Here is a 12866-nt window from a genome sequence, read left to right as displayed (position 1 = left end):
TGTACCACCCTTCCCCTATGTGCCAGTCATTCGATCTTGTCACACTTATATGATGTAGTGTGAAAGGTGTAATAGTCTACATATTTTTTTGTTATTCACCACTATTGACATGCCTGTGTATCAAATAAGAGTATAGGTAAAAAACAAGGTTAATAGACATTTCTTTCCCACTTCTACCTCTGTTAGTAGTAGCTGTCAAACACATCATCCATACTCCCTCTTGATGCTTGCTAAGTGCCAGACTAATCCAGTACAAGGTATTGTTATGACATTTTGTGTATTTTTTGGTGCTTTTGTATGCTTGTCAATGATTTCAGAAAGGAATTTTTTTTATTTTCATATTATATGTGCTTTCCATGATGGAATTTTTGGTCTCACCCCACCATTTAAAGGTTCAAGAAACTGAACAGTTTCCTCCATGGTGTTCTAGACCAGCCAGATATGATCATTGCATACCAGTAGTAATGCAATAGACAGCCTAGTTTCTCAGGGTCTCACCTTTGAAGCTCGTATGGAGACCAAGCTCTTAGGACAAAAGACAACCGTGCATCGTACATACATTTAAAGTAAATCCAGGATATGAAGTTATCCAGTTCACCCAGCATCATACCCATTTAAATGGTCTACAGATTTTTTTTCTAACAACCTTAAGCCTTGTACGAAACATGCAATTACGATATGGAAGTATTATAAGAACCCCTTAATTCATTCTTTTTTTTGCATTAGATTAAGTTAGAATAAGCAGCAGTAGAAAGTCAGTATGCGTATTATTTGTATACACTACGAGGGATTGCTTATGATGGTTGTATTATTAAGTGAGACTTTCCCTAGCCATGAATTTATTTGTGATGCCATGTGCCGTATGTGCTTCACTTTTCTATATGTACTACTGAAATTGGACTGAGTTTTTAACTATATGTAATTATTGACTTTCTAGAATATCTTTACTATAGATTATTCTTGTCTTAAGTGAAGTATTTCTTATCCAAAATGATTCCTGGAGTAGTAGCTTAGAGTTTTTTTGATTAAGGAGATTGTAAATGAACTTGATTTGAACATGAGAAATTACTTATTTGGCATAATTAGGTTAACGAATTTAAGTAGACATATATATTTTATTACAGGTTATTATCGCAAAACCGGAGAAACTATCCAATAGCTTTGACACGAGAGTCATGGAAAAAAAGGAATTTGACCTTCACAGATAAAGGTATCCTGTTGCGCTGTGTGAAGGAGGATCAGGTGAGACTTGAAATTGTCATACACTTATGATTCCTTTTCTTATTTTTCATGTGATACTTTTAAATCTTTTTCTATTTTCTTGCATTTGTACTATCCTCATGTTGAAAGCTTTTATAGTAGAAATACTGCCTTGTGAAAAGTAATTGGTGGTATAAGTAAGTGGTTTGAAATAAAGTTGGAGTTAATCAAGGTTGTTTTTGTTTTCATTGATGGGCCATGATAAGAGATGAAAGTGATATTGGGTGATTATGGTGGACTGTTGAACCATGGTGGGAGCTACCCTAGGTCTTGGTTGTAGTTAATGCTTTTCTGTTCATTGAATCAGAGAAAGACTTGGATAGATTGGTAGGTTGCTGTGATTTTTCATGTTGGAGGAGGAAGTTGAAAGAAGCAATGAAGAGCAAGATTTTTGTTTTTGAAAGATGTATGCAGTCTTATGATTTGATTTGAATGGGAGGAATAGTTGTATATGAGTCCAAGTAGCTGGGAGCTTTTAGTAGGGATGATAGTGAGGAAGTAAAGTGTAATGTCATGCAGAGAAGAATTGGAGGCATATTGAGGGCTCAGGTGTAAAGGAAATAGAATTATGATAAAACCAGTTACAGACCAAATAGTATTTTAAAAGAAAGAAAATAGTTTGGCTAATGGGAATAGGAACTGATAGAAATGTGACTTTCTTACATCCATACTGTTTTTGTTTCTTTTTATCTTAGAAAATGAAATAACTAACATAAAAGTAAACTTTGCACTGTAATGTCTGTGTCACAGCTTCTACTCCAATGCTGTCAAAGAAATGAATGGACATTGTTTCTTTCATTTATATTTTGATATACATTTTTTTTTCTAACTGCATGTTGGTGGAATTTTTATCATTTTGCTTTTTGTTTATTGATGTGGAAAATAGTCTGTGAGTATATTTTAAGATAATGATATTCCTTATATTTGTTCTCCTAATTTCAGCAATGGAATGAAGGTTACCCATGGTTGTTTAATTTTTTATAGATGGGGTTGTTAGGGAGGTGAATGCAAGAGTTTTGGAAAGAGGGGCAAGTATGAAGTCTGTTGGGGATGAGAGAGCTTGGGAAGTGAGTCAGTTGTTGTTCGCTGATGATACAGCGCTGGTGGCTGATTCATGTGAGAAACTGCAGAAGCTGGTGACTGAGTTTGGTAAAGTGTGTGAAAGAAGAAAGTTAAGAGTAAATGTGAATAAGAGCAAGGTTATTAGGTACAGTAAGGTTGAGGGACAAGTTAATTGGGAGGTAAGTTTGAATGGAGAAAAACTGGAGGATGTGAAGTGTTTTAGATATCTGGGGGTGGATTTGGCAGCGAATGGAACCATGGAAGTGGAAGTGAATCATAGGGTCGGGGAGGGGGTGAAAGTTCTGGGAGCATTGAAGAATGTGTGGAAGTTGAGAACATTATCTCAAAAAGCAAAAATGGGTATGTTTGAAGGAATAGCGGTTCCTACAATGTTATATGGTTGCGAGGCATGGGCTATGGATAGAGTTGTGCGCAGGAGGGTGGATGTGCTGGAAATGAGATGTTTGAGGACAATATGTGGTGTGAGGTGGTTTGATCGAGTAAGTAATAATAGGGCAAGAGAGATGTGTGGTAATAGAAAGAGCGTGGTTGAGAGAGCAGAAGAGGGTGTTTTGAAATGGTTTGGGCACATGGAGAGAATGAGTGAGGAAAGATTGACCAAGAGGATATATGTGTTGGAGGTGGAGGGAATGAGGAGAAGTGGGAGACCAAATTGGAGGTAGAAAGATGGAGCGAAAAAGATTTTGAGTGATTGAGGTCTGAACATGCAGGAGGGTGAAAGGAGGGCAATGAATAGAGTGAATTGGATCGATGTGGTATACCGGGGTCGACGTGCTGTCAATGAACCAGGGCATGTGAAGAATCTGGGGTAAACCATGGAAAGTTGTGTGGGGCCTGGATGTGGAAAGGGAGCTGTGGTTTTTGGTGCATTATTACATGACAGCTAGAGACTGAGTGTGAACGAATGGGGCCTTTGTTGTCTTTTCCTAGCGATACCTCGTGCACATGAGGGAGGAGGGGGTTTTTATTTCATGTGTGGCAAGGTGGCGATGGGAATGAATAAAGGCAGACAGTGTGAATTGGTTTGTTTTTTTTCCGCGTTTGCGAGGTAGCGCAAGGAAACAGACGAAAGAAATGGCCCAACCCACCCCCATACACATGTCGATACATACGTCCACACACGCAAATATACATACCTACACAGCTTTCCATGGTTTACCCCAGACGCTTCACATGCCCTGATTCAATCCACTGACAGCACGTCAACCCTGGTATACCACATCGATCCAGTTCACTCTATTCCTTGCCCTCCTTTCACCCTCCTGCATGTTCAGGCCCTGATCACACAAAATCTTTTTCACTCCATCTTTTCACCTCCAATTTGGTCTCCCACTTCTCCTCGTTCCTTCCACCTCCGACACATATATCCTCTTGGTCAATCTTTCCTCACTCATTCTCTCCATGTGCCCAAACCATTTCAAAACACCCTCTTCTGCTCTCTCAACCACGCTCTTTTTATTTCCACACATCTCTCTTACCCTTACGTTACTTACTCGATCAAACCACCTCACACCACACATTGTCCTCAAACATCTCATTTCCAGCACATCCATCCTCCTGCGCACAACTCTATCCATAGCCCACGCCTCGCAACCATACAACATTGTTGGAACCACTATTCCTTCAAACATACCCATTTTTGCTTTCCGAGATAATGTTCTCGACTTCCACACATTCTTCAAGGCTCCCAGGATTTTCGCCCCCTCCCCCACCCTATGATCCACTTCTGCTTCCATGGTTCCATCCGCTGGCAGATCCACTCCCAGATATCTAAAACACTTTACTTCCTCCAGTTTTTCTCCATTCAAACTTACCTCCCAATTGACTTGACCCTCAACCCTACTGTACCTAATAACCTTGCTCTTATTCACATTTACTCTTAACTTTCTTCTTTCACACACTTTACCAAACTCAGTCACCAGCTTCTGCAGTTTCTCACATGAATCAGCCACCAGCGCGCTGTATCATCAGCGAACAACAACTGACTCACTTCCCAAGCTCTCTCATCCACAACAGACTTCATACTTGCCCCTCTTTCCAAAACTTGCATTCACCTCCCTAACAACCCCATCCATAAACAAATTAAACAACCATGGAGACATTACACACCCCTGCCGCAAACCTACATTCACTGAGAACCAATCACTTTCCTCTCTTCCTACACGTACACATGCCTTACATCCTCGATAAAAACTTTTCACTGCTTCTAACAACTTGCCTCCCACACCATATATTCTTAATACCTTCCACAGAGCATCTCTATCAACTCTATCATATGCCTTCTCCAGATCCATAAATGCTACATAAAAATCCATTTGCTTTTCTAAGTATTTCTCACATACATTCTTCAAAGCAAACACCTGATCCACACATCCTCTACCACTTCTGAAACCACACTGCTCTTCCCCAATCTGATGCTCTGTACATCCCTTCACCCTCTCAATCAATACCCTCCCATATAATTTACCAGGAATACTCAACAAACTTATACCTTTGTAATTTGAGCACTCACTCTTATCCCCTTTGCCTTTGTACAGTGGCACTATGCACGCATTCCGCCAATCCTCAGGCACCTCACCATGAGTCATACATACATTAAATAACCTTACCAACCAGTCAATAATACAGTCACCCCCTTTTTTAATAAATTCCACTGCAATACCATCCAAACCTGCTGCCTTGCCGGCTATCATCTTCCACAAAGCTTTTACTACCTCTTCTCTGTTTACCAAATCATTTTCTGTAACCCTCTCACTTTGCACACCACCTCGACCAAAACACCCTATATCTGCCACTCTATCATCAAACACATTCAACAAACCTTCAAAATACTCACTCCATCTCCTTCTCACATCACCACTACTTGTTATCACCTCCCCATTTGCGCCCTCCACTGAAGTTCCCATTTGCTTCCTTGTCTTACGCACTTTATTTACCTCCTTCCAGAACATCTTTTTATTCTCCCTAAAATTTAATGATACTCTCTCACCCCAACTCTCATTTGCCCTCTTTTTCACCTCTTGCACCTTTCTCTTGACCTCCTGTCTCTTTCTTTTATACATTATGTACATGTGTATATATGTATATGTCTGTGTGTGTATATATATGTATACGTTTAGATTTATAGGTATGTATATTTGCATGTGTGGACGTGAATGTATATACATGTGTATGGGGGTGGGTTGGGCCATTCTTTCGTCTGTTTCCTTGCGCTACAAAGCAAAATAAAAATGAAAAAAATTGAAAGCATCGGTGAGGGGAGCAGATGGGGAAATGATAACAGGCAAGGAAGGAAGAGGTGAAAAGGAGATGGTGGGAGTATTCTGAAGTACTGTTGAATATAAAAGATAATAGTGTGGCAGATGTGGGGGGTTTAAGATGAGGTTTTGTGTGGAGTAAGGTATTTGTAATGAATGGTTCTGTGAAAAGAAAGGATGTGGTAAATGCCTTACGTTAGATGAATTGTGGTAAAGTGGCTGAAGTGAATAGGATATCAGTTTTGTGTCTGAAGAAGAGGGTAATTGTTTTTGATTGATTAGTCAGGGTTTTTATTTATGACCCAAGATTAGGGGCCTAAGGATTCACAGAATACCTTTGTAAAGGCAGAGAGGAATATTGATGCTTGAATTACAGATGTACAAGTTTAGTGAATATACTTGTAAGTTGTATGGAAGAGTGGAGATTGAGAGTGTGATGGCATGCCCATAGCCTCAGATTGGAGGGAAGCAATGTGGATTTAGGAATGGTCAAGGATTTATAGCCCAGGTTTTTTTTTTTTAAGAATTTGGGTGAGAAATATTTGAAGAAAGAGGGATTTTGTTTGTCACTTATGGATCTTGGGAAAGTTTATGATAGATTTGACCAACATACCTCTGGAGAAGGTGCTATAAGGTGTGGGGAGAAAAGTTACTTAGATGCACTGAGGAGTTTTTCTTGAGAAGGTAAAGCATATGTGTAGATAAGAAGGGAGGAGAATGAATGACACCAGGTGATGATGGGTCTGTGTCAGGGGTGTGCGATGTCAACATGGTTGTTTGATCTGTATGGATGGGATGTTGAAAGGGTTAAATGCAAGAGTTTTGGAGAAATGAACAAGTCTACAATATGCAGGGGATGGGGTCTTGGAGATGAGTCAGTTGCTACCTGCAGATAGCAGACTCAAGTGAGAAACTGCTGAAACTGCTGTCCGACTTTGGGAGAGTTTGTGAAAGGAGGAAGTGGAGAGTTAATGTGATTAAAAGTAGAATAATGAGGTTTGCAGGGGAGTAAGGCAAGTTGGTTTGAGTGTGACTGAATGGAGAGATTCTGGAGAAATTGGAATGCTGTAAATTACTGGAAGTGGACATGGCATCAGATGGAATAATGGGAGCTGAACTGAACCATCTGTTGGGAAAGGGAACAAAGGCTTTAGTTACATTGAAGGGTATCTGGAAGGAGAGGTTACTGTTTGTTAGAGCGAAGATGGTTATGTCTGATGGTATAGTAGTCCCAGTATTTTGTATAGATGTCAGTCTTGGCCCCTGAATGCAAAAGAACAAAAGAGAATGGATCTTGGAAATGAAATGCACAAGGACAGCATCTGGTGTGAAGAGGGTTGACTGTGAGGAATGGCAGTGTAAGAGAGATGTGTGTTATGAAGTGGAGTATGAGTGGGAGAGTTGGCCAGGGTATGCAAAAATGGTTTGAATATATTAGGAGGATAAGTGAAGAGAGACGAAGAGGATATATGTGAAGAAGTAAAGGGAGTAAGAGGGATGATGAGACAGGAAATGGAAGGATAGAGTGAAAGAGACTGTGACTCATGATGAGTGAGGGAAGCATGCATGAGATAGAGTGAATGGAGTGATGTGTGTATGAGGCGACTTGCTGTCAATGGGTTGAAAATTGCATGTGAAGTGGTTCAGAAACCATGACATAGCCAATGGATCTTGGCTGAGGATGGGGAATCTGGTTTAGTTGCATGTTACCTAGAGAGAAGACAATAGCAAATAAAGCTGTTCTTCCTCTGCTCCTGATGCTACTTCAGTAGTATAAGGAGTCATACAAATATGAAAAAACTTTCATATTTAGTTGGAACTGTTTTCTGAACCAGGAAGGAGCCTATGTTCGTGAGGCTTAGTCTTGTAAACTTTCCTCCTAAACAGCTTTGTAAATTTCTTTGTTCTCTGCTATATAGTCATATATTCAGATTATTCCATTCATCCCCTACTCTTGTACTTTAGAAGAGTTTTCACATTTTTTTTTTGTAAAGTCCAGATTGGTTTTTATTTAAGCTTATGGTGAAAAGCGGAGTATCATTATTTTTTACTTTAGGATGGAATATGTATGTAAGAAATCCACTGTTGTAATTTTTACGAAAAATAAAGAATTTCATTACGTACAAAATCTCTAGGTAGTGATAGTAGTCTTGTATTTTCAAAATTTTAATTTTTACTTTTTTCAGACTTCTGCAATAAATGTGCTTCATTATCTGACCACAGGAGAAGCCAAGTTAGAATTTGTAATGAAGAGAGGACTATTCTTTATACCATTGATTATGTGTCTGAAGGTTTTGATGAACTTCACCGATCAACAGATTTACCAGCACCTAATCAGGGGACGTGATAGTGATATGTACTTCTCAGAGTAAGAAATATGTGATATTTGACTTAACAGGGGTGTGCATGCAAAACTTTTAATTGTTGATATCTTTAAGAATATCTCTTTTACTAATAATCTTACTTCTTCATCCCACCACTCACTACCCTTTCTAATCAACCCACCTCCCACGCTTCTCATTCCACAAGCATCTTTTGCGCAAACCATCACTGCTTCCCTAAATACATCCCATTCCTCCCCCACTCCCCTTACCTCCTTTGTTCTCACCTTTTACCATTCTGTACTCAGTCTCTCCTGGTATTTCCTCACACAAGTCTCCTTCCCAAGCTCACTTACTCTCGCCACCCTGTTCACCCCAACATTCTCTCTTCTTTTCTGAAAACCCATACAAATCTTCACCTTCACCTCCACAAGAGAGAGGCATATGGACGATTTTTGCAGGGAAAAAATGCAAGTGAGTGGGAGATGTATAAAAGAAATAGGCAGGAGGTCAAGAGAAAAGTGCAAGAGGTGAAAAAGAGGGCAAATGAGAGTTGGGGTGAGAGAGTATCATTAAATTATAGGGAGAATAAAAAGATGTTCTGGAAGGAGGTAAATAAAGTGCGTAAGACAAGGGAGCAAATGGGATCTTCAATGAAGGGGGCTAATGGGGAGGTGATAACAAGTAGTGGTGATGTGAGAAGATGGAGTGAGTATTTTGAAGGTTTGTTGAATGTGTTTGATGATAGAGTGGCAGATATAGGGTGTTTTGGTCGAGGTGGTGTGCAAAGTGAGAGGGTTAGGGAAAATGATTTGGTAAACAGAGAGGAGGTAGTAAAAGCTTTGCGTAAGATGAAAGTCGGCAAGGCAGCAGGTTTGGATGGTATTGCAGTGGAATTTATTGAAAAAGGGGGTGACTGTATTGTTGACTGGTTTGTAAGGTTATTTAATGTATGTATGATTCATGGTGAGGTGCCTGAGGATTGGCGGAATGCTTGCATAGTGCCATTGTACAAAGGCAAAGGGGATAAGTGTGAGTGCTCAAATTACAGAGGTATAAGTTTGTTGAGTATTCCTGGTAAATTATATGGGAGGGTATTGATTGAGAGGGTGAAGGCTTGTACAGAGCATCAGATTGGGGAAGAGCAGTGTGGTTTCAGAAGTGGTAGAGGATGTGTGGATCAGGCGTTTGCTTTGAAGAATGTATGTGAGAAATACTTAGAAAAGCAAATGAATTTGTATTTAGCATTTATGGATGTGGAGAAGGCATATGATAGAGTTGATAGAGATGCTCTGTGGAAGGTATTAAGAATATATGGTGTGGGAGGCAAGTTGTTAGAAGCAGTGAAAAGTTTTTATCAAGGATGTAAGGCATGTGTATGTGTAGGAAGAGAGGAAAGTGATTGGTTATCAGTGAATGTGAATGTAGGTTTGCGGCAGGGGTGTGTGATGTCTCCATGGTTGTTTTATTTGTTTATGGATGGGGTTGTTAGGGAGGTGAATGCAAGAGTTTTGGAAAGAGGGGCAGGTATGCAGTCTGTTGGGGATGAGAGAGCTTGGGAAGTGAGTCAGTTGTTGTTTGCTGATGATACAGCGCTGGTGGCTGATTGATGTGAGAAACTGCAGAAGCTGGTGACTGAGTTTGGTAAAGTGTGTGAAAGAAGAAAGTTAAGAGTAAATGTGAATAAGAGCAAGGTTATTAGGTACAGTAGGGTTGAGGGTCAAGTCAATTGGGAGGTAAGTTTGAATGGAGAAAAACTGGAGGAGGTAAAGTGTTTTAAATATCTGGGAGTGGATCTGGCAGCAGATGGAACCATGGAAGTGAAAGTGAATCATAGGGTGGGGGAGGGGGCGAAAATCCCGGGAGCCTTGAAGAATGTGTGGAAGTCGAGAACATTATCTCGGAAAGCAAAAATGGGTATGTTTGAAGGAATAGTGGTTCCAACAATGTTGTATGGTTGCGAGGCGTGGGCTATGGATAGAGTTGTGCGCAGGAGGGTGGATGTGCTGGAAATGAGATGTTTGAGGACAATATGTGGTGTGAGGTGGTTTGATTGAGTAAGTAATGTAAGGGTAAGAGAGATGTGTGGAAATAAAAAGAGTGTGGTTGAGAGAGCAGAAGAGGGTGTTTTGAAATGGTTTGGGCACATGGAGAGAATGAGTGAGGAAAGATTGACCAAGAGGATATATGTATTGGAGGTGGAGGGAACGAGGAGAAGTGGTAGACTAGATTGGAGGAGGAAAGATGGAGTGAAAAAGATTTTGAGTGATTGGGGCCTGAACATGCAGGAGGGTGAAAGGCATGCAAGGAATAGAGTGAATTGAATCAATGTGGTATACTGGGGTCGACGTGCTGTCAGTGGATTGAATCAGGGCATGTGAAGCATCTGGGGTAAACCATGGAAAGCTGTGTGGGGCCTGGATGTGGAGGGGGAGCTGTGGTTTCGGGCATTATTACGTGGCAGCTGGGGACTGAGTGTGAACGAATGTGGCCTTTGTTGTCTTTTCCTAGCGCTACCTCGCACACATGAGGGGGGAGGGGGATGTTATTCCATGTGTGGCGGGGTGGCGATGGGAATGAATAAAGGCAGACAGTATGAATTATGTACATGTGTATATATGTATATGTCTGTGTGTGTATATATATGTGTACATTGAGATGTATAGGTATGTATATTTGCGTGTGTGGACGTGTATGTATATACATGTGTATGGGGGTGGGTTGGGCCATTTCTTTCGTCTGTTTCCTTGCGCTTCCTCGCAAACACGGGAGACAGCGACAAAGCAAAATGAATATAAATAAATCTTTAAGAATAACTGTACCAATTTTATTTGTTACGGTGTGAATGATATATATAATATCATAGTCTTCAGATATTTTGGCAGGGTTGATAATAGTATTTTTCATGTACCTAATTGCCTCTCCTACCTTAGCTAGGTAACATCAGGAACAGATGAACAATAATCTCATTTGTGTACATCCACTCTTTAGCTCTTATGTATAATCAGCTGAAACCAGCATCTACCATCCATGGTCAAGCCTGACAGAGTACTTCTTGGTTTATCTTGGTCACTTCCTTTGTCCTAGTTCATCCCATTTTTCAGCATGTTTTTCCCCATATACCACACCAATCCAGTCCATTCTAACCCAGGCATACCTCTTACTTTCCTGAATGTTCAGGTCTCATACCTCAATGCTTTCTTTACTCCATCCCTTCATCTTCTTTGTCTTCTAATTCATGTTGCATCCCTTACATAGAGATCCTTTTAGTTTGTCATTCTTTGCTCATCCTCTCCATTTTTCCAAACTTTTTCAGTACAACCAGGTTGACCCTCTCACTCTGACTTACACAATCAATCTGCCTCACACCACAGATTATCATTAGGCTTTTCATTTCCAGTGCATCCATCCTTCTCCTTTCTCTTGCTTTTAAGGCCAATGATTAACATTCGTACGAAGCTTTTGGAACTACTTCAACTTTATACTTACCCTTCTTTGTCCTAAGAGACACTAACCTTTCCTCCCATGTGATCCTTTAATGCATCCAGGACCTTACCCCTGCTCTTCCACTCTACAGCTCACCTCAGCCCCTGTTGTTCCATCCACTACCTCATCCAATACCTAAAGCACTCCACTTATTTCAGGTCCTCCTTGTTCAGACTTACACTCCAACCATTCTATCTTAGGGATGAGACCATAATTTGTTTCCATTTATTTTCAATCTTTTTCTTATCACACTTACTCCTGAATTCTGTCACCAGCTCCTGGAGTTTTCCTTTAAAGCCTGTCATTTGAAATATATCACCTGCAAACCAGCTAATTCATCTCTGGTGCCCTTCCACCCCCAGCATACTATTGATTTACCCCTTGCACAAAGACCCTTATATTTACCTCCCTCACCGACTAAAGCATAAACAATTACATCACACATCCTAGATGCAGACCCACCTTCATGAGGGACCACTGACCCACCTTCTTTTCAATGCATACATATAACTTGCTCTCCCAGTAAAAACGTTTCACTTCATATAATAACTTTCCATGTATTCCACATATTCCTGTAAACATCCACAAGGCTTCCCTCCCATATGTCATAAGAGAGGGTAGCAGATGTTTGGTGCTAGGGATGAGATGGCTTGTGAAGTAAGAGTCTTACTGAATGGTTTGATGAAAAGAAAGATGGTGAAAGCTTTGTGAAAGATGAAGTATGGCAAAGCTGCAGGAGAGGATGTGTTTGCAGTTGAGTAAGAAAGGGGGTGACACCATTGTTGACTGTTAGTCTGCCTATTCATTATTTGTATTGTCCAAAGTGAGGTACCTGTGGTCTGATAGAATGCATGGATTGTTCCTTTATGTAAAGGCAAGGGGGACAGAAGTGAATGATTGAATTACAGAATAGATACCTTGACAGGCTGTGGAGTATACCTGTTAAGATATATGGGAAAGTGGTGATTGGGAGGGTGATGGCTTGTACAGAAAATCTGATTTGGGGGGAGAATCATGGCTTCAGAAGTGGTAGACGATGTATGGGCCAGATTTTTTTTTATAAAGAATTTGTATGTGAGATACTTGGAGAAAGAAAGTGATTTATATGTTAGCATTATGGATCTGGAAAAGTGTAAGACAGTTGGCAGAGAGACCTTGTGGAAGATGCCACTAATATATGGGTAAATGTAATGTGATTGTATGTATTGAAGAATTTTAACCAGAAGAGCAGTGCTTATTTGCAGGTAGAAAGGGTGTGTACAGTTACTATGGCATTTAATCTGTTTATGGATAAGGTGGTTAGGGAGCTACATGGGAGGGGTCTTGGAAGGAGGGGTGGCTCTAGGGCAGGATTCTTCAAAGTACGGGTCGTGACCCAATGCAGGGTCACTAGCTTTTGTTCATTGGGTTGCTGCGTCTTAAACAGATACATAAGTGATAAGTGAAATGCCTTAATGAT

The 12866-nt window shown here is 40.5% G+C and overlaps 1 protein-coding gene across 4 annotated transcripts in view; it reads left to right on the top strand.

Annotated features, from left to right (window-relative positions):
* Positions 1–12866, top strand: part of Polr1B (RNA polymerase I subunit Rpl135) — a 242799-nt gene that overhangs the window by 31631 nt on the left and 198302 nt on the right. For all 4 annotated transcript variants that reach the window (XM_071673312.1, XM_071673309.1, XM_071673310.1 and 1 more), the window contains 2 exons: positions 1125–1242; positions 7787–7968. In XM_071673312.1, the coding sequence (XP_071529413.1) occupies positions 1125–1242; positions 7787–7968 (300 nt within the window). The remainder of the gene's footprint in view (positions 1–1124; positions 1243–7786; positions 7969–12866) is intronic.

Source organism: Panulirus ornatus, chromosome 18 (assembly GCF_036320965.1).
Source record: "Panulirus ornatus isolate Po-2019 chromosome 18, ASM3632096v1, whole genome shotgun sequence".
In the NCBI taxonomy this organism is placed as follows: Eukaryota; Metazoa; Arthropoda; class Malacostraca; order Decapoda; family Palinuridae; genus Panulirus; species Panulirus ornatus.
This window is presented reverse-complemented; position numbering and strand designations above follow the sequence as displayed.